General features: G+C 45.0%; 1 protein-coding gene across 1 annotated transcript in view; it reads right to left on the bottom strand.

The window, feature by feature from the left end:
* Positions 1-24,667, bottom strand: part of CCDC33 (coiled-coil domain containing 33) — a 1,028,600-nt gene that overhangs the window by 901,128 nt on the left and 102,805 nt on the right. Inside the window, exon 4 of the mRNA XM_086959778.1 lies at positions 5,468-5,522. Coding sequence (XP_086815904.1) covers positions 5,468-5,522 — 55 coding nt within the window. The remainder of the gene's footprint in view (positions 1-5,467; positions 5,523-24,667) is intronic.

The raw sequence follows: 24,667 nt of genomic DNA, 5'->3' as shown, positions 1-24,667 counted from the left end.
AGGGAAGACATGGCTTGGCAGTTCCGGCTGGACTGTTCCCATGAGGCACAGGGTCAGACTGATTTGCATATAGCCATGTCTGAACTGGGGTGGCAGAGTGGGCTCAAGAACGGTGATGGATTAAACCCAGATCTTTTGACTGGGTGTGAGTGTTTGATTGATTCAGTTACTCCGTCCATATTCTCCCCCCTTTTGTACCGTCTTTGTTAAGGGAGCATGACATGGTAATCTAAGACATAGTGACTAGTCGAAGAGGACTGCTATTTGAAGAGCACAAAGGGTAAGTGTTCAGCGCTCCTGAAGAGGAAGGAGAGAGACACATTTGTTGATGACTGAGGTTTGCATTTGTACCCCCTCCCCTGTCATCACTGAATGTGTCCACGCGCTGCCCTCGGGTCCAGAGGCCAAGAAACAGATTGTTCAGTTAGATAATTGTTCCTCACTTGCTGCCTGACCTCTAAACAGTTAATAATTACACACCGCACACGCTGTTTAAGCTCCCCGTTGGGACTACATTAGCAGATCATTACCAGTGGGTTTCGGAGCTGTAAACAAGGACATTACAGATTGTTAGACACACAGCACAAGGTGCAGGTGGAGGGAGGCCACACACCTGCTGAGCCGGCACTTCTCCAGAGGAACTCCGATAGGCCCGAGACCACTCGACGCAACAGTTGCGGTATTTTATCAGGAAGGCAATGTAGCAAGCGGTTCTTGGGCCGCCCCACCTTCTCCGCACTGGCTGACAAGAACCGGAAGAATAGGGCTGTCTTGTCCTGTCAGGCTATCAGTGGATCATTCGCCCTCTCCACCTGGGCCCTGGCTGACAATAACCGGAAGTAGAGTGCTGTCTTGTCCTGTCAGGTTCTCAGTGAATCACTCGCCCACTCCACCTGGGCCTTGGCTGACAAGAACCGGAAGTTGAGTGTGGTCCTATACTGTCAGGCTCTCAGTGGTTCACAAGTGCCTGCACTTGGCCCTGGAATGTTGATTCTCATGACTGGGCTCAGGGAGGGTCCTGGCGTGCTTCCCAAGGTGCACATATGTCTAGAGTAAATCCCAAAACACAGCACCAATGATACACATATAGAGGGTCACTGAACACAAGCAATGTGAACAGATGCAGAATGGGTCATGCAGGTTGGAACATGTGTACACAGACAGGAACCTGGCAGACTACCAGTGACAAAGGATGGCAGAGACTGTGCCTGACTAAATAAACATTTGTAGTGCACAGGCACACAGAGCAGGCAGTGCCAGACTCACCAAACCCGTTCTTGTTACTTTGCATGCAGCACAGACTGAGTCCTGTCTTGCTAGTCTTGGTGCATGGGCATTCAAAGTGGGTCCCTATATCCTGCATAATGTATGTGCAATGGCACTGGTCATAAATAGTGCAACTCTTGTACTTGGGCAACTACTGTGGTTCCCTTTGAAGTTAATGTTAGGACACAGACCCTCCGACTGGGTCCTGGCAGCACTGGCACATAGCAAATCAAACATGATCATGGCAGCAGAGTCAAACCAAGAACAAACTAGTCAAGGGAGCCACATGGACTATCAGACTTTAGGGCTAGAGTTCTCAATGTGCAACACACATAGAAAGGGCCTGAGTAGGATATGCCAGAATCTGCTGCTCCGTGAGAGCATAGACCGCCATGTAATGCAGCTGCACAGGAGCAGAGACTGTCATGGAGCACGGCTGCACCGCACCCAGTACATGGTTATTTAGGCTGGAAATCTGACACTTCCCGTAAATGTGCACAAACAGGGCCAATGCAAACCCAATGCTGCAAGGCTCTGGCATTGGGGTTTGGTAGCACTGGTGCATGTGTGATTAGACTGTGCCCTGGCAACACAAGGTAATGTGCGCACCGGGAGTGTGGTTGGACTGACACAGGTGCACTCGCTCTGGGTCTGGCAGCACTAGTGCACAGGCACTGAAACATGGCTTTCTAGCATTACGATAGGCACACAGAGTGGCTCCTGACATCACTGTTACCTGGGTACAGTGGGGGATGAGGGCGTTGTACTATTGCTTTAGCACAGAGGGGCACCAGGGGCATTGGTGCATGGGCATTGTGAAAAACAAGGACCCCCTGAGTAGTAGTATAAAAACAACTCCTAGGACAGGGAAATAATGTGTGAATAAAAATTCCTAGGCAGTCATATAAAAGAAAAACAAGTGGCAAACAATGACAGTAAGGAAGAACCCAAAGAAAATTTAAAAAGGACTTAATTTTTTAATTAACAAGATTAAAAATCATATAGTAGACCACAAAGTGAATACTATATGATAACAATTAAATACATATTTTCATATAAATTCATACATACCTTCTTCAGGAGCCACACAATGTGGCTCCTGAAAAAGTTGTTGTGTACGCCAAAACGCGCGTCGAAAGTTCAATCGCCACTGCTTTTCTTGGACAGCATTTACATATTGTTTGTTTGGTTGTCTATGATTTTATGATTAAGTATTTTTTTGATTATATGTATGAACTTGTATGAAAATATGTATTTAATTGTTATCATATAGTATTCACTTTGTGTTCTACTATATGATTTTTAATCTTGTTAATTAAATTTCAGTCCTTTTTAAATTTTCTTTGGGTTCTTCCTTACTGTCATTATTTGCCACTTGTTTATCTTTTATATGACTGCCTAGGAATTTTTATTCACACATTGGTGCATGGGCACACAGACCCATGTAGCACTGTCAGAGATGGGGCACTACCAGTAATGGCACACATTTGCTGAGAGGGGAAGGAAAGTGTTTTTAGTAATAAGACAGCTCATCCAATAAGGTTCTACACGGGGAACGTCGTTTACGACGCAACTTTTAGCACGCAGTGCTATTACAACGCGGTTTTTAAATCGCATTCTATTACAAAGCATGACTCAGGGGGGCGCTCAAGGATAGGGAATACTTTTAATTTACTATCCAACACCTTCCCTAGTGTCAACGGGGACTGGTGTTGGAATAGTAAATTAAAATATTCACTATCCAACACCCCTTTGTATTATGCGTTGTAAAAGAATGCGTTATAAAAACCGCGTTGTTACAGCATGCGTGCTAAAAGCATGCGTTGTAACAACGTACATCCTTCTACACCCTAACATCTGGTGTGATTGACAGGTCTCAAGTTTGAATCCCTGCTGAAGTTTGTAGTTTCTTCCACTCATTCACAAAACTTCAGAGATGCACCTTGATATTTGCCCTACACAGATGGGTAGTTTGGTGAATGGTTGCATGAATGTGAGCATGATTATGTATACTAGAGCAGTCCAGAGGGTCTGAGCTGCAAGAGATCTCACCTTTGAAATGAAATGAAAATTAGATTTATAAAGCACTCTAAAACCAGAAGGGTGCCTAGGCACTATACCTCCCCTGGACAGTATTGGTTGTACCATGAACCCAAGGATGACAGAGTTTGACTGGTGTAGAGTCCCTAAATGCCCTGTTCAAGGTACACTGTGTAGAACCAGGCAATGATGTGTTGCACCCAACAACCCTCTACCTAAACTTACAATCCCACGCTCCACAGATAAATGTAAAGTTTGAAAAGTACAGAAGAGTCAATAACACAGTGATAATAACCAAGCCTGCAATTCCTCGTATACGCACCATCTACACTACATACCACAATGGTCATCCTTTAAACCACTGCCTCCAGCAGACTTATGATGCCTTGAACGGGACTCAATGGTTATGGGCCCGATTCACAGAACTAACTTAAGACAAAATCCTAAACTTACTACTTTTGGTATTCACAGAAGTTAGGATTTTGTCTTAAGTTTGTCTTAAGTTCGTCTTAAGACAGACTTAAGACAGAGTCCTAACTTAAGTCTGTCTTAAGTCTGCCTGAAGTCTGTCTTAAGACAAAATCCTAACTTCTGTGAATACCAAAAGTAGTAAGTTTAGGATTTTGTCTTAAGTTAGGTCTGTGAATCGGGCCCGATGTAAATGTGGGTGTACTTGTAAAGCGCACTGCGACTCCATGGAGTATCCTGGCGCTGAAGACCGCTGGGGAACCCGTCCCGGTTTTCCCTGTGAGATGGTCCCGTTCTGGGTATCTCCAAGGTGAAACCAGGCATCCCCGGCGTCTGTGGGGGGCCGTTGTAGAGATGAGGCAAGCTTAATGCCCAGAGTTGCTGAGTGTGTTCCCTGGTTAGAGTAGGCACCGAGGCGAGAATTATCGAGTCCGTTTTGACCCTGGTCCATGACCCTGCCGCGTCGGGAATTGAACCCTGGTCCCCAGGCCGTTCTCTGCTTACGAGTCTGCCGCCTCTAACCAGTGAGCCACACCACTCCACTTGTCCTTTAATGTTTCTCTTTCTTCTTCTCTAAATGAGCACCAGTTCATTCACATGCATTCACAGATCCCAGAAGTTCCTCATCAACTGTTAAGTACTTGATTTGCTGAGTACTTCAAGGTACATCTTGTCACCAAAACAATATGTTGATGACACACAACTTTACGGGAAAATCTCCTCAACTCTTGCCATTCAGTACCTAAAGCACATAATGCATCCATTCCCACCCAGATCTCCAGCACCTACTGCAAACTCAACCCACCAATACTGAATTCCACCTTTTCTCCAACAACAAGCTCAAAACCGACTTGACAACATGAATCTGGAAAGATGTCAAGCCTAACATTCAGGCAACCCTATGGTACTCTGATTTCTGCTTGACACTGACCTCGCCTTCAAGGGACACATCACCAAAAAAAGTAAGACAGTCTAGTACCTGTTCTCTCTACTAAAGAAAGTGAAACATTTGCCCCAGAAAATGACTTCAGAACAGCTAACCAAGCACTGGTACTCTTGCATCTAGATGGTAGCGACTAGGCCCAAATGTGTGAAATTACTCCAGCACAACACTGTGTCCCGTTTTTTGCTAGATAGGGCCAATGTGAGTAGAAAATCTCTTGCATGCAACAGGTTTGAACAGGAAATATGCTGTGAGACATTTTCTCCGCAAACCAGTCCCTTTGCTGATTTCTTGTGTGAAGTTTGAACACAAGGTATGGCTTCTGATTCAAGAAATACAACACAGTGCATAATTTATGTGTAATTTCACATAATTTCCCTGACATTTCTTGTAATTGTGGTTGCACACCCTGCTCTGCGGCCTCCTAGACTCCTCAAATCTCCTCTTGAGCGCATTCTAAATGCTGCCTCAACAGGACCTTTAGAAAAAGAACTACAGAAGTCCAACCCTAATGGAACTCCACTGGCTTCCGTTGACACCTTCAAAATCAGTGGCATCATTTGTGCCAGCAATCTGAACATTTCCGCTGCTGCTTGGTCAGCGGCGGCCCGTGCAGGTAAGAGCGGTGAGGCCAGGTTGGGAGTGGGACGTATTCGCCGAATGACCCAGAGGGAAAATTAAATAAATAATGACATTTCCCTCGCCATCGTCTGTCGAAACCCCCCTTCAACCCTCCTCCACCGCACTTGCCTGCATGCATGGCCTGCTGCTGCTCTTTGTACATCCGCAGCCAGACACCATCAGACTACAAGTGAAGAGGTGCAAGCAAGAAAACAAATAGGTAACAGGAAAACATGGAAAAAACATCCCATTATCCATGAGGACCATTCACATCCTTCCTCACTTCAGGAAAGAGCTGAAGATTCACATCTTTACAGCACACTACAAGTACCACATCCATACAACAGTCACATAGCTTGATTCTACACAGCACATGTGCTATTGCTTCACCTGTTCAGGGCTCTGAAGCCTGATTGGCCCCTCAGACTGCCCTCCCGATGCTGAGAGTCAGAGAGCATCTCCATCAGCAGCTGGGGAGTGGGGACCGTAGACCCACTCAGAGGACTGAAAATCACATTTCAGAAAAGACAATCGCATTTGGGTGGAGTCTGCCTGACTGATGTGGAGAGAAGGCTCCCTCCTGTCTATGATGAAAGGAATAGGAAATTAAGTTACATGGAGGAATTGCTGCAAAGTATGTGATGAGTATTGAGCAAGGGCAGAAATCTCTGTGGCTCAGGAACAATTCTGGGGAGAAGATGATATTGTAAGTGAAAGTGGGTTGCAGGGATAAAGGATCTTATCTTTGTAAACAATCAAACCAGAGCATAATGTCTGCACCCTGTATTTTCCAGGGAAGACATTACATTCTACAAACAATAAAATGTGCTTTTTTTCAAACATGCTCCAACATCCTTTCAATTTAACACACAATTAAAATTAATGAACTGGCTGGAAACTGTGGCCCTTATTTATGAGCCTGTGCGTCACTTTTACGCCGCCGGTGTGTCACTTTTTGCGACGCACCAGCGGCGTAAAAAATGTGCCTTGTTGCACCATATTTACAAAGTGACGCATCTAGGTAGATGCGTCACTTTGTAAACCCCTACGCCTCATTATACCTGTGCCAGGTATAATGTATGCAGAGGGTTTGTTCTGACGCAAGAAAGGGCCATAGAAGTGACGCAGTGAAATCTATAAGATTTCACTGCGCCACTTCTAGGATGCAATTGTGTCAATATCTAACGCCTGCCTCACAGCAGGCGTAAGACTGACGCAGGCCGTTTCACATGGGGCTGGCCCCTTGTGAAAGGACACATTGCTGGATTTGTGTCACTTTTGTGACACACTCTAGCAATGCATCACTTTTGCGCCATACTGATACGTCAGAAATACTGACGTATCTGTAATTCCTTGCGACATGTTGCGTCATATAGTAAAAATATGACACATCAACTATGTCGCAAGGAGGGCGCACTGAGAAGTGACGCATCGCTGCTTTCACGCAGCAATGCGTCACTTCTCATAAATTAGGCCCTGTGTCTTTATTATTTCATTACTAAGCTACCAGTGATGGCTCTGTTAAGTCCGCCCACTAGAGTTAGCAATACTGGGAGTACCAGTAATTCTGTGGGGTGTGGTTTACAGGGATTACTGTCACTAATACTGGGATACAGTTTATTCTGTGAGGTGGAGATTACATGGATTATTGTTACTAATATTGGGGGTACCAGTAACTCTGTGGGTGGAGCTTGCAGGGATTATTGGAGGAATCCCGGTGTTTCCCCTAGAAATGAAGAATTACAGAGGAATTGACCATTCAGGCATAATATCTCATCCCCCCCTTGTACTTTGACTCGAAGATTATAGATGCTTTTAGCAGCCAGAGTGACAGGTGAAATGTATCTGGTTCGCTTATGTACTACCTACGAATCGTGTACTTTCCTATGGACAGTAATCCAGTTGCCAGCTCCATTTGAAATTTCAAAGACCTTGTAATCGGACTCCTAATGTCTTCAGTTTACGTCCTGTGGTGAATAAGACCCATGCTACCTAAGAGAAATAAATGTAATAAGTAGAGGTGGGTGTGACTCATGTAATTCTGTGTAGCATAATCATGCGGAATTGCCTAACAATTTTGCAAGAAGACATTCTACATTTAGCGCTATTCTATTTGTGCTAAGAAAAAGCACTGAGTGCAACATAACTTGAATAGTGAGTGTAAGCAGCCAATCATGCATGCAAAATGTGCTCTTGGGGTAGGATTCTCCCCCAGCTTACTACCAGCATTTAGCGATATTTTCTTAGTGCAAAATGCAGCAGAACACGAATAGCAAGCTTCAGTGGTTGCTAATGCTCACTTAATGTGCTCTTGCTTTACGATTTTTCCACCTAAATTACTCCTAATTATGCAAGCAGAAGTAATTGTGTAATTACAGGTAATTATACGTCAAAGAGTTAAGCTGAATTACTGAAATTACTCTGATTCCCCCAGTGTAATCTAAATGTTGCCCAGGCCTAGTAATAAGCCAGACAAAGTAGTGGGTGATTAACAATCCTTTCTCAATCATTTCTTTTTGTCCCCCAGCCTGCTGGGTCTTTCCTCCACCTACCCCTGCAGTGGTCATTGAACTCTAGAGAGCTCATCAGACACACCTCGCCTTGCCTACCTGTACAGTTGTCTAAGGGGAACTTCCATGTGATAAACCCCCATTACCCAAAAATATGGGTGAGCCTTATTCCTATGTCAATAAGAAGCTAAGCAAGGGGCTTCCAGAGCCGGAGTGTTTCTCAAGCAGAACCACACCTACGGCCAGAAGGAGCTTCTGCTAGTCGTTGTTTTTACTGGACTTCCAGTCTCACCCAGTAGCGGTCACTGATAGAAACGTGCATGACCGGTATCACTCGAGTAGCACCCAGGCCTCATGAGGCAGGTGTTATTGTAAGAATACCTTAAGGCAGTGGTTCCCAAACTTTTTAAAACAACCCACTTTTTGGAATGACGAACTGTTGCAACAAGGTACCTTTAATAGACACGAGGAGGAGCGAATTTTGGACCAAACTAAAGCATCATATGGTAGCGCATTTTCATTTACAAAGAGCATATTTTTCATTGAAATGACCACTAATTCTGCATGGACATATAGTTGAGTGTGTGTGGAAATCAGGTTTCTGTGAATGTTTTTCATTTGTGCTTCACCAAGTAAAGTTTCTTGATTTGTTTTGATGTATTTCAAATCTATTTCTACCACACATCAGAATTACAAAATATGTGCTCCATGTTTACTTCCCTAACTGCTAAATGCATACAGTACACTTACAAGTGTTTACATTTTGTTGATTGTTGTAAAAAATACATCCCACAGCCTTTTCCTTTCACACTCCCTGTACTCCAGCAAGACTGTCTCATAATTCACTTTAAAAATTCCTCTTACTTTGCAGTCAGAGAAAGCAAAGTAAACTCCAATTCTATGTTAAAAGAGTATGCAACAATCAGCCAGAAGAAACACCAGCAAATGTGACAAGATATAGACAGAATTTAAGGCATCTTTATTTATTTATTGCTCGTACGTTCCCGACCCACCAAAAATCAGCTTGCGACCCGCAGCTTGCGACCCGCACACAATTTGGAAATTGCTGCTAAAAGGCCTCGATAATATTCAACCCATTGAAAATAATGGGGTGACCCAGTAACCCTCAGAACCTGGGTAAGGGATGTACAAAGCAATAATGGTTCTGTTGGGGACTCAACTGATTTGTACAATGTATTGAATACATATAAGGACAATTATTGCCAATGAACAATTTTTAAAGAAAACTAAGAAAAGCTGACCAAAGTAGAAAAAGGTAAATCTTTAGTATTTAACTCTTTGGCGGAATAATTCAAATTGCATTAAGCGAGCTGTCCAAAACAAGACAATACATGGATCAAACTACATGGAGTGAGTAAGTCGTGACTGGTGACAGAGTGAGGGAAACGGTTTAGACCAGGGGTCTCCAAATCGGTCCTGGAGGGCCGGATCCATGCCAGATTTTTTGGATATCCCCATTGAGATACATGTAGTAATTTTAAAAATCTGGCATGGATCCGGCCCTCCAGGACCGGTTTGGAGACACCTGGTTTAGACAATAACAAGCCAAATCATACAGTTAGACAAAAATAATATGATCAAACAATCCACTGTGAAACGCAGCAATCCTACGAAAATAAATTCTTTCTTCAGTTCGTTAGGACTTTGTGCAAGTGGATAAACACAGAACGTAAACGTTTCGACCCTAGATAGAATCGCTGGTTTGTAAGCATCTATAGCGGGTCTTCATCAGGACTGGAAATTGATGGGACAGCCTCAATTGTAGTAGGTGTGTCATTCAGTAGTAAAATAGTTCCTGGACTTTGGGGGTTCAGATTGTCATGCGACTAACTCCAAAAGCAATAATTTGCGCAGATCTCTTTAGTCTTTATTTTAATCTTGTACACCAGCTGCTGGGAATTTTCAAAAATTTGCACGGACAGAGTGAGATGTCCTTTGCAGCTTCCCTGAGCGCTCGCCACGGCAGCCCTGCACTACATGATCTTCCCACCGGCTGGTGTAGAAGATTTAAATAAAGGCTAAAGAGATCTGCCCAAATTATCGCTTTTGGAGTTAGTCGGATGACAAATCCACCCCCAAAGTCCAGGAACTATTGAATGAAACACCTCCTACAATTGAGGCTGTCCCATCATTTTCCAGTCCTGATGAATACCCGCTATAGATGCTTACAAACCAGCGCTTCCATTTAGGGTCGAAACATCAACATTCTGTGTTCATCCACTTGCACAAAGTCCTAACGAACCAAAGAAATAATTTATTTTCCTAGGATTGCTGCGTTTCACAGTGGATCGTTTGATCGTATTATTTTTGTCTAACTGTATGATTTGGCTTGTTATTGTCTAAACCGTTTTCCTCACTCTGTCACCAGTCACGAATTACTCACTCCATGTACTTTGATCCATGTATTGTCTTGTTTTGGACAGCTCGCTTAATGCAATTTGAATTAATCTGCCAAAGGGTTAAATACTAAAGATTTACCTTTTTCCACTGTGGTCAGCTTTTGGTTTGCTTTCTTTAAACATTGTTCATTGGCAATAATTGTCCTTATATGTATTCAATACATTGTACAAATCAGTTGTGTCCCCAACAACACCATTATTGCTTTATACATCGATTATATTCAACAGCACTCCCCATCTCAAAGGAGCAAGAGCCACTTGCCTACGTTATTAGAGTGCAGTGAAAATATCAAGGACGAAAACACTGCCACTAAAAACATCCATGCAAAATTATTTATTGATCATTTTGGTATCATAGTTTACTATGTACCTTTTCTGCCCAAATGCATTGGGGTGGGAGGGAATGTGGGAGAGAGGTGCGAAAAAGCACAAAGAAGGATAGGTATGGGCAAAGGCAAAAAAAAGGAGGGAGCAGCTAAAAGACAAGAATGGGATTCATGTACAGTATTCTTCCATGAAAAGAAGAATCAACATAAAAAAGGAAGACAACCAAAAAATTCAACATTTACTAAGTCAATTAAAATACTTTAATGTTTGTTGTTTGTAGTTTTTTAGTGTTATTTTTACACGATACAATATATAGTCTGTAAATGGCGCTTCAGCAGCTCCTTTTAAACCCATAAACTAACAAAATTGTAAGTATTCTGTGGGTGTTTCTTCAATAACATTACTAGCTGGTATCTTTAATCCTATAGAACCCACCTGGTGCATCCAAAGCTCTTCTCCTTTCAGCTCAGTTGCTTGGTCTTTGTGGAGAAGCGTGGCTCAATGGTTAGAGCAGCAGACCCTGATGAAGAGGTCTAGCCCGGGACCTGGGTTCAATTCCCGCCTGGGTGGCTCTTGGACTCAATCTCCCCATACCTGATATTTTCTCGCCTCGGTGCCTAGTCTAATCATGGGTACCACTCTGTGACTCTGGGCAATAGCTTGCTTAATCTCCACAATGGCCCCAGCAGCGTTTGGATGCCTGGCTTCACCTTGGGGGTGCCCAGGAGTGGACATCTCACAGGAAAGCCAGGAAGGGTTCCACAGCGGTATGAATTCAGCGCTACGAGACCTCTGGGTAGAAGGCGCTATATAAATACAAACACATTTACATTTACATTTACATTTTCAGCCATCTAAGAGGGGAAGCGTAATATTGAACCCTCACAGGCAGGAACCAGATCCAGGGGGGATCTTTGCTCCAGGTTACAGCAAAACAGTGCCCGGCAGATTCCAGAGGAAGAATCCTTCATGATCCATGCCGTGCAGTCCCAAGAGGTGACACCTACAGTATCTGATCAGGAGACGCTGTCTAGTAGGACAGCTACCGTGTCACTTCCGCCACCAATCTCCTTCCAAGACCTGCCATGGCAGCCAATCAGATTAACTCAGAGTTCAGAAAACCAGACAGGGAAATCCCAGAATAATTCCAATAGCACACTCTACAGTGTTGCAGTTTTAATACTCATTCACTTTCTCATCATGCACAGGCGATGCTCCACCATCTCATGGAAGACGTGCATTTAAAAAAAACTAAGCCATTCTTGCACTCAAAGCACCAGGCAATGCTTCAAGGGGAATAATTTAACTAAAGCTATAAGGTTTGAGATCAGTCAGATTCGCGCAGTGAGTGCATTATTGATCGAACCACCCTGTTCTGAAGAAGCCTTTAATATTTTAAAGTGCCTTCTCCATGTACGTGGGATACAATTTTTCATGGTTTAGAGGCAGTCTGGAGTGCTGCTAATGAAATTATACAATCTCTGAAGATTTCTTGCAGCATCAAGAAGCATCATTTTGCTGCAGCTGCCAAGTCAATGCTGTGCCCATCAGTAACACACTGACCGCAGCAAGAGAAAACAGACAGCAGATAAAATTTAGGTCTTCACTATGTTATGTTATGTTATGTTAGATTGGTCTTCTATAGCGCACGGCTACTCCGATAGAGTGTAACGGCGCTTTTATTGGCAACCAGAAATAGACAAACAACACAGTAAAAGATAACAACAAAGCAGAAGAATAAAACAGAACCAGCAGTAGAAGAAGAGCGCACTAACGGGCAAAGAGCCATGTTTTAAGGCCTTTCCTAAAAGTCAGTAGATTAGATGTACTGCGTAGTGCCACGGGCAGGGAATTCCAAAGCTGCGGTGCCCGCAACCTGAAAGAGCGGCCTCCAATGCGGGCCTTTTTCACTCGAGGAACCACAGCAAGGAACAATGATTCAGATCTCAGAGATCGGGCCGGATGGTAAAAGGCAAGCCTCCTTTGGAGATATTTAGCTCCCGAGGCATACAGAGCCTTGTAAGCCAAGGTCAAGGCCTTAAACACTATCGGCTTCCGGATAGGCAGCCAGTGGAGTGACTGCAAAAGGCCAGAGACTCTGGCTCGCCTATGGAGGCCAAAAATGTCCCGTGCTGGCGTATTCTGGACCACCTGCAAACGTTGCAGGAGATACTCCGGCAGGCCAAGATATAATATGTTGGAATGATCCAATCTTGAACCAATTACGGCCTGCACCGTAGTCTTCCTATGCTCTTCTGAAAGCAGGGGGAGAAACTTCCGGAGCATCCTAAGGAGGCCAAAGCAAGTTCCCGTGAGAGCCAGGATCTGAGCTCTTAGTGTCAGCCCATTATCAATCTTGATTCCCAAGTTCTTTGCTAACTGGGACGAGCGCGCTGGAGGGAACATATTAGCAGGCCACCATTCATGCCAGTCTGGGTCAAGTGGGCAACCGAAGAAGAGTACCTCAGATTTATCTGAGTTGCACTTGAGGCTGTTAAGCTGGAACCATTTGAAAACAGCCCCAAGGCACTCACGGATACTCTCTCCGTCGAAATCTTCTCCTTTCCTGCATGTAAAGAGGAGTTGGGTATCGTCGGCATAAGATACGATCTGGGCCCCAAAAGACTCCACCAATGCCGCCAGAGGGGTCATAAAGATGTTAAAGAGAGTCGGGCTCAACACAGAGCCCTGTGGGACTCCGACTCCCAGGGGTGGCATCACGGCAGAGCTAGGTGAGGCCCAGACCGTTTGTCGACGGCCAGCCAAAAAAGATCTGAACCAGCTGAGCACCATCCCCCTCAGACCGATCTCATGAAGTCTGGCGAGGAGACCCTCATGGAGGACGGTGTCAAAGGCCGCCGACAAATCAAGCATAACAAGCATAGCTTTGCCTCCCGAATCCAGCGACTCTTTGATGGCTTCGGACACCTCCAAAAGCGTCGCCTCGGTGCTTAAATTGGGGCGGAAACCAGATTGAGAGGAGTGTAACAGATCGTGGGATTCCAAGAAATTGGAAAGCACAATATGCACATGCTTCTCCAAGATCTTAACCAATGCAGGGAGGAGAGAGATGGGCCTATAGTTGGCCAAAGCCTCAGGGTCGAGGCCAGGCTTCTTGACGAGGGGAATGACCATCGCCTGCTTCCAAGCCTGCGGGTCCACCCCCCGACTCAAGGAGAGATTCAAAAGCGGGTTTGCCAACGGATTTACGATTGCCGCCATTTTAGCCAAAAATTTGGCCGGGCATGGGTCAAGAGGCAACCCGGATTTAAGATTGGCCATAAGGGCCAATGACGAGGATACTGAAAATGACGGAAAGTCTGCCAAGACTGGACCCAAAAGGGCCGATGGAGCTGGCCCATCCTCGAGGCTGGGAGAAACATCAACCACCCTCAAGGGAAAAGAGTCCTGGACTATGGGATCCAAAGTGTTTTTAACCACTTTTTTTCCCTTATATAATTTCATTTTATGGAATACCCAGCTTGGATATTGAGGTGAAGTTAAGAGAGAGGGGTTTTCCGTGCCATCCTCCCTGGTAGGGCCTGAAAAGAGAGAAGGGTCATAAATTCTGTCATTTGTGCCTTCAACCTCCATAAAAACACTTCTGCTCAGACTTTCCCTTTCTTATTGATTGAAATACATCCTTTCCATGGGTTTCCCAAATCTAACCTAAAAAGGTGGGTTGTGCCTTCCCTACGTTGGAGTGGAGCCCACAGACACTGTCCTGAGGTGCCTGGGACCACCTTGGGTTGCTGCCCCACAACATCTAGGACTAGGTAGACTCGAAAGACCATTTACGTTTGTCCCGGTAGGTTGCACCTCCACCACTGCTAGATGACACATGATTGCCCCTCTACTACAGCAGATGTGATTTTCCTTGGAATGCTCCTTCATTGCTTCGAGGAGGACCCCACAGACCCCCTACTGAGACATTTGTGATAATCCATAGGTAGTGCTTAAACCAGATTGGGTAGCACTACTTAAACCCTCTACTAAGGGGCTCCAAACTCCTTAGGTTGTGCAGCCACTGCTGTAAACCACAGACCCTCTAATAAGATATGTGTATATTCCTTCGGTGGCACTCTAGCCTCTGGTGAACCCCACACACCCCTTACTGAGATGTCTGGATTCCAACTTCATGCTTGTGGTGGTACACCATAGACTTCCCTACTACAGTGATCTTCCTTGAGTTAACTCTTTGCTGCCTCTGGGTAGTCCCAATAGCCTCAACTTGGCACTTTGAGTGACACAATACAGACCCACCACTGATACAGACCCTTCAATGATGTAGACACTCCACTGGTGTTTGTGAATTTCTGGGGTTGCACAATCACTGCTTTTGGTTAGTACACAATATACCCTCAACTGAAATGGTTGAAACTCACTGGGACACACTTCAATCAACTCTGGTAGAATCCCAAAGTCCCTTTAGTGAGGTGCCTGTGATAACCTTTTGCACTGCCTCCTCACCAAAATTTGGGGCGTTTATGTAACATTATTTTTGTTTCTATGGTATTCCTTGACCCTTGTCTTCACCACTCATTGATGGACTTCAGAGGGCTGAATATGTTTTTGCACAAGCTGGCCCCAAGTCCCTAGCATCCTTGAAATGTGATTAGTCACATTTGTCTTTCTAATTTGTCTAGTTACTTTATAGTCGTGTGTGGACATGTATTCCGCCCATGAAATGTGCAAAATATATGAATTTTGCATTATGTGTATCTTGCGATATTCTGTAGCTGTGAATGTTCTCCTAATTTAATTTCTTGGGAAACACTTTCTCCTTGAACCAGTCACCTTGCTCGTATGGTGCGTAACTTATGAAAGCAAGGCTTGACTTCACTTCACATTAGTTTTCATGAAAATACCATGACATTTCATAAAATTTTGCAACATTAATACTTCTTTGGTCTCTGAGCTTGCATTAGCAACTGTGATGTCTGGGCCCTGGCTCACTTTACACAGGGAATGCCAAAAGAGTACACCTCTGTCTCATCATTTAACCACCTGGCTATCATTCCTAGGATACTCCAGGTTAGAACCGGAAGAGGAGCCCAAACCCGGAACCATCTTTTGGCGGCCCTCAGAGCCACGACGGACCTAACTGTTTTCAGGAAACAATTAAAAACATGGCTATTCTGTAACTAGGTGGCTTGGGGGTAAAGTAAAGAGGTGCCCATAGCACCGGGACCCTCTGCTCAGTAACTTTGCGCTCTATAAATGCTTTTTCATTCATACTCTCTTGGGTAGCTCCTAAAGAGCATTCACTAGGACTGCAGGCCTGTAGGCGACTTCTCTACATTTCTGAACATATTCTTTAGATCATCTACGATGGATGCATGTATCCATTGCATGCCCATGGGTCACTATCCTGGCATTTCTCATAGGATCCAATAAAATATTTATTCTGCAGCCAAAGCACTCCCGGTGATCACTCTGCTGTTGCTGCTGGGAGGATCCTATGAGGCATTTATCTTGTATGCTTTTAACTGGCACATACCCTGGGCTTCCACACTGTTGCCCCTGAATTGCCTTATAGAGCATTATCCTAGCTATTTGTAATCAGTGAACACCTGTGTGTCAGTCCAAGGTAGGATAACTGTGGCTATTTTTCTTCTTGCATGCCTGTGGGTTACTCCAAATTAATATGGATGGACGCAGAACATCTATCATTGCTTAGTCGATGCAGTCCAAGTCTTTGGGTTTCTTACCTGTCACTCTGGGAATGTAAAGAGAGCCTTTGCCATGGCTGCCAGTATGAGGTATATGCCATGGGCTGCTCCTGTGGACCACACTTGAGAACCCCGTGAAGGTCTTTACTTTCACTGCCTTTCCCTTGGGTGTGCATGCATCTCATTTCTGATCTCTCCTAGATGGACACAGGTCATTTACCATGGTTGAGTTTGTACAGTCTACACTTTCAGGTCACTCCTGGGCAATCTACAGAGCATTTGCCATGGCTGCCAGTATCCAGTGTATCCAATGGGTCGCTCCAGTATGGCATCCATAGAGCATTTTATATGGCTGCCTTTAAGCCAGGTTTCTCCAATGAGTACCGCATAAGCTAGTAGTATCTCTACAGCTACCTATAAGTCGCTCTCCGGTGTGGAGCTCAGCTACTAAATTAGAAGCTTTTGATTGGTTGAATTAATATGGGTATACCAAGATTGAGTGTGTATTCAAGACAAAATATGTGTATTTTGAGAACTCATAAGTTCAAATGTTTGTAGAAAATGGACTGTATTTCTGGAATACAGTCAAAACTGACATTTGAGCGATAAAATACGTGATCTTGGGGAGTCTTACTAATAATATCCTGATGCAGGGGTATAGCAGCTATGGATTTTATGTCTTACCCAAGTAGAATTATTCCAAATTCACAAACCCTTTTTTAACGTTTGTGCTGGCAACCCTCCCTGATGCACTGAGGATATCCCTGCTAGTACTCTTGCATACGGTGGCTACTAATGAAATCTTCTTTATGTGGGTTCTGCTACAATACTAATAAGGTTAGTAGCTCAGAATGAGTTTCATTTAACATAAGTAGCTCTTGTCAGTGAAAAGGTTGGAGATCCCTTCTTTAAGCAGTGCACTCCTGTGAGCTGTGCTTAATTGGCACCTAAAGATCTAAACTGTGGCTCTGTTTCTCCCGTGGGTTGCTTCTCATCTCTCCTGGACGGACGCAGATCATCTACCATGGATGACTGTCTACAGTTGTCAATGCCTACAAGTCACTTGCCTGTCAATCGTGTGCAATATATAAGCATCATGACTGCAGGTCTTCAGTGCATGCTCGGGGCTGCAATTCTATCTCTCGCAGGTGGATTCCACAGCAGTGGTGTAGCAATGAGAGGGCGGTGCACCCCTGGGCAGCACACGTTTTGGGGGCGGCAGCAGCCTTCACCCCCCGCTCTTGCTTGTGGCCATCGCGAATGCAGGAATCGCCAGCAGCCCCGCTCTTACATATGGCCACCACGGGCGGGAAAAGGTCTACCTATGCCGCTGTTCCACAGAGGTCCACTCAGACACAGCATGAGTGAATGTGAATTGCAAGTGTTCTATCACTCCCTACTCTTCTCTACTCTTCTCACCATCACAAGCTTTGGGGCAGCGACTTAATACAAAATAAAAATACCACACTAGACACTTAAGCACAACACCAAAACACTTCTCACGTAGGCCATACTGCAACTCAACGCTCTACCGACCAAGCACTACTCCGTAGTGTAACCCACTTCTCCATCTGCTCACACCAGGGGCATAAAGACCTATGTAAATGAAATTACACTTCAATACTATATGTATAGCCAATGTTTGATGCTGTCACGAGTAATTGCAATGAGGGAGTGGGTCCGGATGTTCTACCCTGTCTAGGAAGTCATACTCTCCACCTGTCCATGTTTTGGAAACACGCTTGTAGCCAGTTAGCAGGTTGACTGCACAATCAGGAAAACAAATGCCCCTGGGCTCCTACTTCCTTTTAACATCCCAACACAATTTGAAATTGTTTTTCTTCTACCATATGTAACATTTGCAGAAGCATTTCCTGGTAGTGAATAAGAAAACGTGCAATATAAATTGTATCCAATGATGAAAACTTCACAACGTCTCCCAGCATTGGATAATATCAGGGAAGTGTCCTGCTTGCAATACTTAAATCGAGTAAAAAAAAGCTGCTTTTGTCTCAAACAGTAGTGGCTGCTACTGTATGAGGGTGGTGGGCAGGCGGGGGGATTGCAATTTTAAAAACAAGACTTACATTTTGCGACCTGCCACCGCCTCTCCTCTGTCCTCGTAATCTTCCTGTTTCGGCAGGAAGCACCCGGGCACTCAGGCTCCCCTGAGCCAATCACAACACTACAATTCACCGTTGGGATTGGTCAGAGTGCTGTGGATCGGCATTCAGACACCAACAGGGAGCCTATGCATGTTCCTCACCAGACTGTGTAATGCTGCCTGGTAGGAACATGCAAAGTGCGCATAAACTGTTTGGTCGGCCCAAGGGGGCCAGACAAACAGTCCATGCGCATATAGGGAGTGCACAGTACTCCTCCCCTACTCTAGCCATAACCACTACGCCACTGACTGCAATAAGGAAAGTAAAATAACAATATGTTAATATGTTTTATTTTCCCTTTTGAGCAGTAGGACGGCGCTTCTCTGCCTTAGCGAAGCAGCCGCTGCCACGCACTAAAAATGTTTGTGCCATGAAAGTAGGAGTTGTGAATGAAAGCTCAACATGGAGATGACACAGGTAGAAAATATGTTACTACTGTGCCGAACAAACCATCCTCTGTATTGTAAATGCAAATCGTCCCATGCAAAAGTGATGATTTTATATACAGGGAAGGGAACATTTGCTCTTGCAATGCCCCGCCCCCTGGCGGCCGCAGCTCGCACTGCACTCGCCTGCATTGCCTGGGGCGGCTTGTACAGAGCATGCTTTGAAAGGTCCCTCGTGGGCCAAGCTTCACTGAGGGGCCCCGCGGGACCCCATTAGCACCGTGTCCCCTCCCCGGCCCCGAGCATTTGTCTTCAGAGTCGGTTCAGAAGTGGAAGGTTCAGGGGCGAGATGAGACGCTTCCCTTGAGGGGCCGATTAGAAGCCATCATCAAAATTCCTCCTTCAGAAATATGCTTAAAACATTCAGTGATACCCCGAGGATGCTTATCAGAAGAATCCCCAATCCGCCTGCCCAAAACCTGCGTCCTTTCTTTCTCTAATCGCCCTAAATCCCACAACCTCCATTCCCCTTTCTACTCGTTGTCTCCTTAAACCTAACCCTTTCCTAATCTATCATTATTCATTCATTCATCCATGCATGCACTCCCTCTCTTACTCAGATTTCTCCAACATTACCCACTCATTGCTTCCCTTCCACTTTCTTTTCTTTGTTTAGTGGTTCTCCTGTCTCCTCTCTTCTCACTCTAACCTTGACCGTCTCGTAGTCTTCTGCCTTTCTTATCCCCCCATTCCTTGCTTCTTGCTTCTCTTACCACATATTTTTGGGTGATCAAACCCAAAATGTTTCCATGGGTCTCAAAGAGACAAAGAATTTGAGAACAAGTATTAATGTTAGACCTTTGATCCGTGTATATATCCTAATACCTTTTCTTAATGTGTGTATTTTGTATTTAATGGAGGTAGGTAGGGGAAGGGTGAAGGGGAGGATGAGGGAAGAGAGGGCATGAGAGACAAAGGGAAATCTGTCCAAAGACCGACTGGGTAGGTGAGTGTCCGAGGAGGGAATCCACAGCCCGTCTCCCCTTTAGCTAAATAAGGTAGCTACACGCATACTCTCCGTGGTCTCCAATTTACCCCAGCTTTTTACCACTATTGTTCCTTTTTAGGTCGAGCCTACCTATTGTCAGCATACCTGATTTTACAGGGGGCTTAAACCCGTCTGGTTCTTACTACTGAATCTGTTGCTCTCAGTTGCTTACATTTTACTTGATAGCTTGCAATGTCAAACTACTGTCTGCACCTTTTTTTTTCTTAACGAGTCCAGGAGTGTGTATGTGTTTTACAGCTGTCTCTTTCGTATGCTTCTCTTCTCCCACCCGTGCTCCTGTTGCCCTCATTCTGGCCCGTGTGCATCTCCCCCCCCTCTGCTCTTCCCTCGCAGGAGAGAGCTACAATGCTGCTCTGTTCCTCCGCTTTCTTCCTGTTGGAGAGTCCTGCTGACATCCTGCTGCGGCTCCTCCTTTCTGCAAAGCAGCTTTTCTCTCCCCAAGCTCCTGCCCCGCTGCGCCTCTTTGTTTAGCCAGGCCGCACTTTCCATGACCTGGCTAGCGAGCCTTTATGGCTGCCCTGCCACTTCACCTCCCTTCAGAGAGCCGTTTGGCATTAAATGAAATGTTAACAGCAGAAACGTCCTGTAGATTTCAGACACGGGGATCTCAGCGGACACGGCTCTGTACTTGGGTCGCAGGCAGGAATGCCCGACCCTACAAAATGACGCGGCTACTTATTGTTCTTTTTATTTACCAATCCGAGATGGACTGGTAAATAAAAAAAAAGTAAGTAGTGCAAAAGCCATTTTTTGTTTCAAAAGTGGATGGGTGATGCAATCTAGAAAGGTGCATGCAGGTGGGAGAACCAACATGGAGGACGAGGTGGATCAACATGGAGGGGAGGGGCGGAAGCAAGACCGGCAGCAGGGGTGGGGAAAGCAACACGGAGGGCAGGGACGGGAGGTGCATTAACAAACCATTCCGCACATTGGCGCCTGCCAGCGAGCTTGGCAGAGACATATCTGACACCTTATATAGGCTGGCCATGGGCCTCTGACGCAATCAGCTCCTGATGATTGTGCATCACAGTCAATCGTTGTGGGGGCAGAGAGTAGGCTAAGAGGAGACCCAGCATGGGTAAAATGAAATATACAGTCAAGCAGACAAACACTCAGTACGACAGAGAGACAATTTGTAGGTCGGGCCTATCGAGCAGTGCAGGGTGTCGGAAGAGATGTCCATCCTGTGTCGGAATGATACTATGCCAAGTTAGAAAACCTGGAATTCTTCCAGCTTTCCCGCTTGATATCATTGTGTGATTCTAGGCTTTCATTTTCCTTTTTGCTTTTTAGAGCACTTTGAAATACGCGAGTTCTCTTGTGTCTGATTTAAACAGAATATAATGTTGCTCCATGTAAAAATATAGGCACATTACATCTGGCTTACCTCTTAATGCATCAAACCATTATTTTTGAGTACATGTTTAAAAACGATTGCTTTTAAAACATGCTTTCACTGCAGTGATATCTGATGGGATAAGTTGAAACGTTTCTACATGTAAAAGAAATATATATATATTTTTATTTCGAAGAGTCTGATTTATTATATTGTTATATGGTGTTTGTTGCGCAATTTACGTGCGAAACATGTTTAGGCCTCGGCTCTTTCCAAGCCATCGACCAATAAGATTTGTGGGCCCTGAGAAAGACCAGTGGTGTTTCAAAAAATTAATTTTGGAAGGGGGGAGCATTAGGACAACAGATAAAAATGGTTGGGCCAGCTATGACATAAATATATATATTTAAAATGACTATTAATGTATGTGTGTATATATATCTGTATATGTATATTTAGATATAGATATCAATGCATGCATACAAAATGAGGTGTAAACTTATTTTAGGCAAACAACACTGCTTTGGAATGAAAGGACAAATTAAATGTGTGTGACAAAGTGCAATTTCTGTTTATTTTTTCTGTGTCACTGTATGACGCATTCAGCTGTGGTGGTAGGGCACAAGTAGGGCCAGGACAAATATAGCTGGAGCACGGGTTTCATCTGCCCCTCGCCTCCTCCCCCCAGAGATGCCACTGAGACAGATGTCTGCTGTCATTGACATAGTAAGTCCTTTAAAGCACGAGAGATAGCGTTGCTGCCCATTGCCCATGGCTTGATATCAACTGCAGAGTAACCTATGAGACAAGCATTAGTAAGAGCAATGGATTTGGTACCTACTGTTGGCTTTGCCAATGCCTTTTAGTGATGATTTACAGCATCTGGCTCCTGCAGCGTCGTGATTGGCTGGGAGAGTCCGGAAGCCTGGGTGCTTCCGATGCTTCAAGCAGACCGACAGAGGAGAGGCGTGCGGCACTGGGCGAGGCTTGTGGCAGAGAGGGTGCGGTTATTTTTTGAGACTTTTTTAATCCACCTTTCCCCTACCCTACCACACCCGTTCTGACGCATTAGGTTAGAGCTTGGGTGGCAGGCAGATGCCACATGAAAGCTCGACCCGTTTTGGGCTCGAGGGTCCAAAGTGGGCCAGAGCCACTAAGCTCGAGCTTGGCTCAAGCTTTGAGTGGCTAGCCCATCTCTAGCCTCGAACACTCATGTCTTCGAGCTGAGCTGCATACCATACCAGACCCTCCCTGACTCATGCTCTATCATTTCCAGTGAAATCTTTGCTCTACTCTACATTACTATTGTCTCTGCTCCCTGGCGTCTCCTTCTGCTCTTGCCTGTCCCACCCTCTGCCCCCCGCCTTCCCTCTTCACCCCCTCTCCCCTCTCTCACCCCCTCCAAAGAGCTTCTCAGCCCAGCCAGCTCCCTTTTCTGCTGCTGTGTTCCATTACAATAGGCCATTAGAGAAATACAATTTCTCGCTGATTATTCCACCTTAAAAAAGATTTCTTGCACTTCAAACCCATTTTCTTGTCTCCCCCGAACACGGAATATGACAGCTGAAGAGCTTGTTAAGGGCGCGGAGGTAAGGCAGCTTTCAGCACCTGTCATGTCCTTCCTGAAGAACATCTTCCCTAGCAGGAACTCTACGCGCGTGTGTGTGTGTGTGTGTGCGTGCGTGCGTGTGTGTGTGGTGGAGGCTGAGTGTGGAGGGAGTGGGTGGGGGGAGAAGGGAAGGGTAGGGGCTGCAGAGGGGAAGAACGCACACATGGGAAGAGAAGAGGGTACAGGTAATCACAGTTATTTCAATATTATCATTACTCTAAAAACAGCACCTTCCTTGATGAGGTTCAGGAAAGGTTTGAAAACGTGGCTTTTCACACAGACCACCTGAAGGAATTAACCTGATCGCCACCTGTAATAATGTTTCTACTGTCCTCAGGGGAAACATCCTTTACAACGTAACTGGTACAACGCGGTAACGTTACGACACAGCTTTAACAACGATAGTCGTTACAACGACTTTCGCTCGAGGGCGCTCTAGGATAGGGGATAGTTTAATTTACTATCCAACACCTTTCCTACTATCCACGGGGACTGGTGTTGGAATAGTAAATTAAACTATTCACTATCAGCGCATCCCCCAACGCAAGCCGTTGTAATGACTTGCGTTATAACGACTTGCGTTGTTAAAACTGTGTCGTAAAGGGACGCGTTGTAACGGTACGCGTTGTACCGTCATACATCCGTTCTCAGCTCGTTTTATAGTGCCAAGACGCCTCCGGGCATGAGCTGCGCTTTATAAATCTAATTTCAATTCAATTCTATTCAATAACTTACAAGTAAAGAGTAGATCTTGAGACAGTGAAAGTATTGTGAGGGGCAAAGAGCGGTGCTGTGAGTGGGGAAGTAGAAGAGATGGGAAGCAAGAAAAAAGAATGAGAGGGGGTAGAAAAGCAGGAAAGAGTCATGTTACATCACGTGCCTTTGTATAGCAAACAGTTTGTCACTTGTACGGCATCATAGCGCTTTGGGCAGTCTGGGTTGACTTTTCAAACGTAGCCTGGTGGCCGGTGGGCTAATGTATCCACTGCAAGGATCTGTGTTTTTCATCCCAGGTCGGTGTTTAATTGGGCAGGTGGTTGTAGGTGGTGGGTTCCGATATTCACTTTTGGGGTCTGGGACTTATTTTTCATCATCACTCTTAGAGTCAGAGCAAGAGGGGAAAAGCCAGTAAAGGGAGAAAAAATAAGGAAAAAAGAAAGACAGGAAAACGCTGACAACGGGGAAAAAAATCTGCAAGAGTCAAATAAAGCATAAGCAAGTCTAATGTGGAGGAAGAGGCATGAGATGAAATCAAAACTAGGCAGACTTGGTATATTGTACCCACAGCATGTGGCAACACCGATAGTGGCTTACTAAGTGGCACAGCATTAGGGTGCTGCTTGCGTTGGTATGTGTAAGAATGTGCCATATGAACTGGCTGATACCTGTAGTGTGGAGTGAGTGTGTGGGAGTGATCATGTGTGGACAACATGTTATTCACGACACTGGCTGGTGGTACCCCTTAATACGTTGATTTCATGCCAAAAGCACAATACATTTGACATTAGGTTTACCCGCGTGGCTCCGGCTCGCTGTGCTGCTAAACAGTGTTCTATTTTCCTATATGTACATATAGTTGATATTGTGCACCACATATGGGTGCTCTCTCTCGATTGGGGGGGGGGGTTATTAAGAATTGTCCACAGTGTGCATACTAGTGATATCATAACAATACGAGTTAGCGTAGTACTGCTAGTAATATTTCTAAATGTGCTTTATGCCAAAAAGTATATGATGTTCATATTATAAAGATTGAATATGTGTGTTGAATATAAACGTTTTTACATGCATCCTATGTGAAGTGTCTGTTGTGTATTTATTGTGAATGATTCCTG

This window comes from Lissotriton vulgaris, chromosome 2_2, assembly GCF_964263255.1.
Source record: "Lissotriton vulgaris chromosome 2_2, aLisVul1.2, whole genome shotgun sequence".
Classification (NCBI taxonomy): Eukaryota; Metazoa; Chordata; class Amphibia; order Caudata; family Salamandridae; genus Lissotriton; species Lissotriton vulgaris.
Note: the sequence above shows the minus strand (reverse complement) of the source record. Positions and strands in the feature narration are given on the sequence as shown.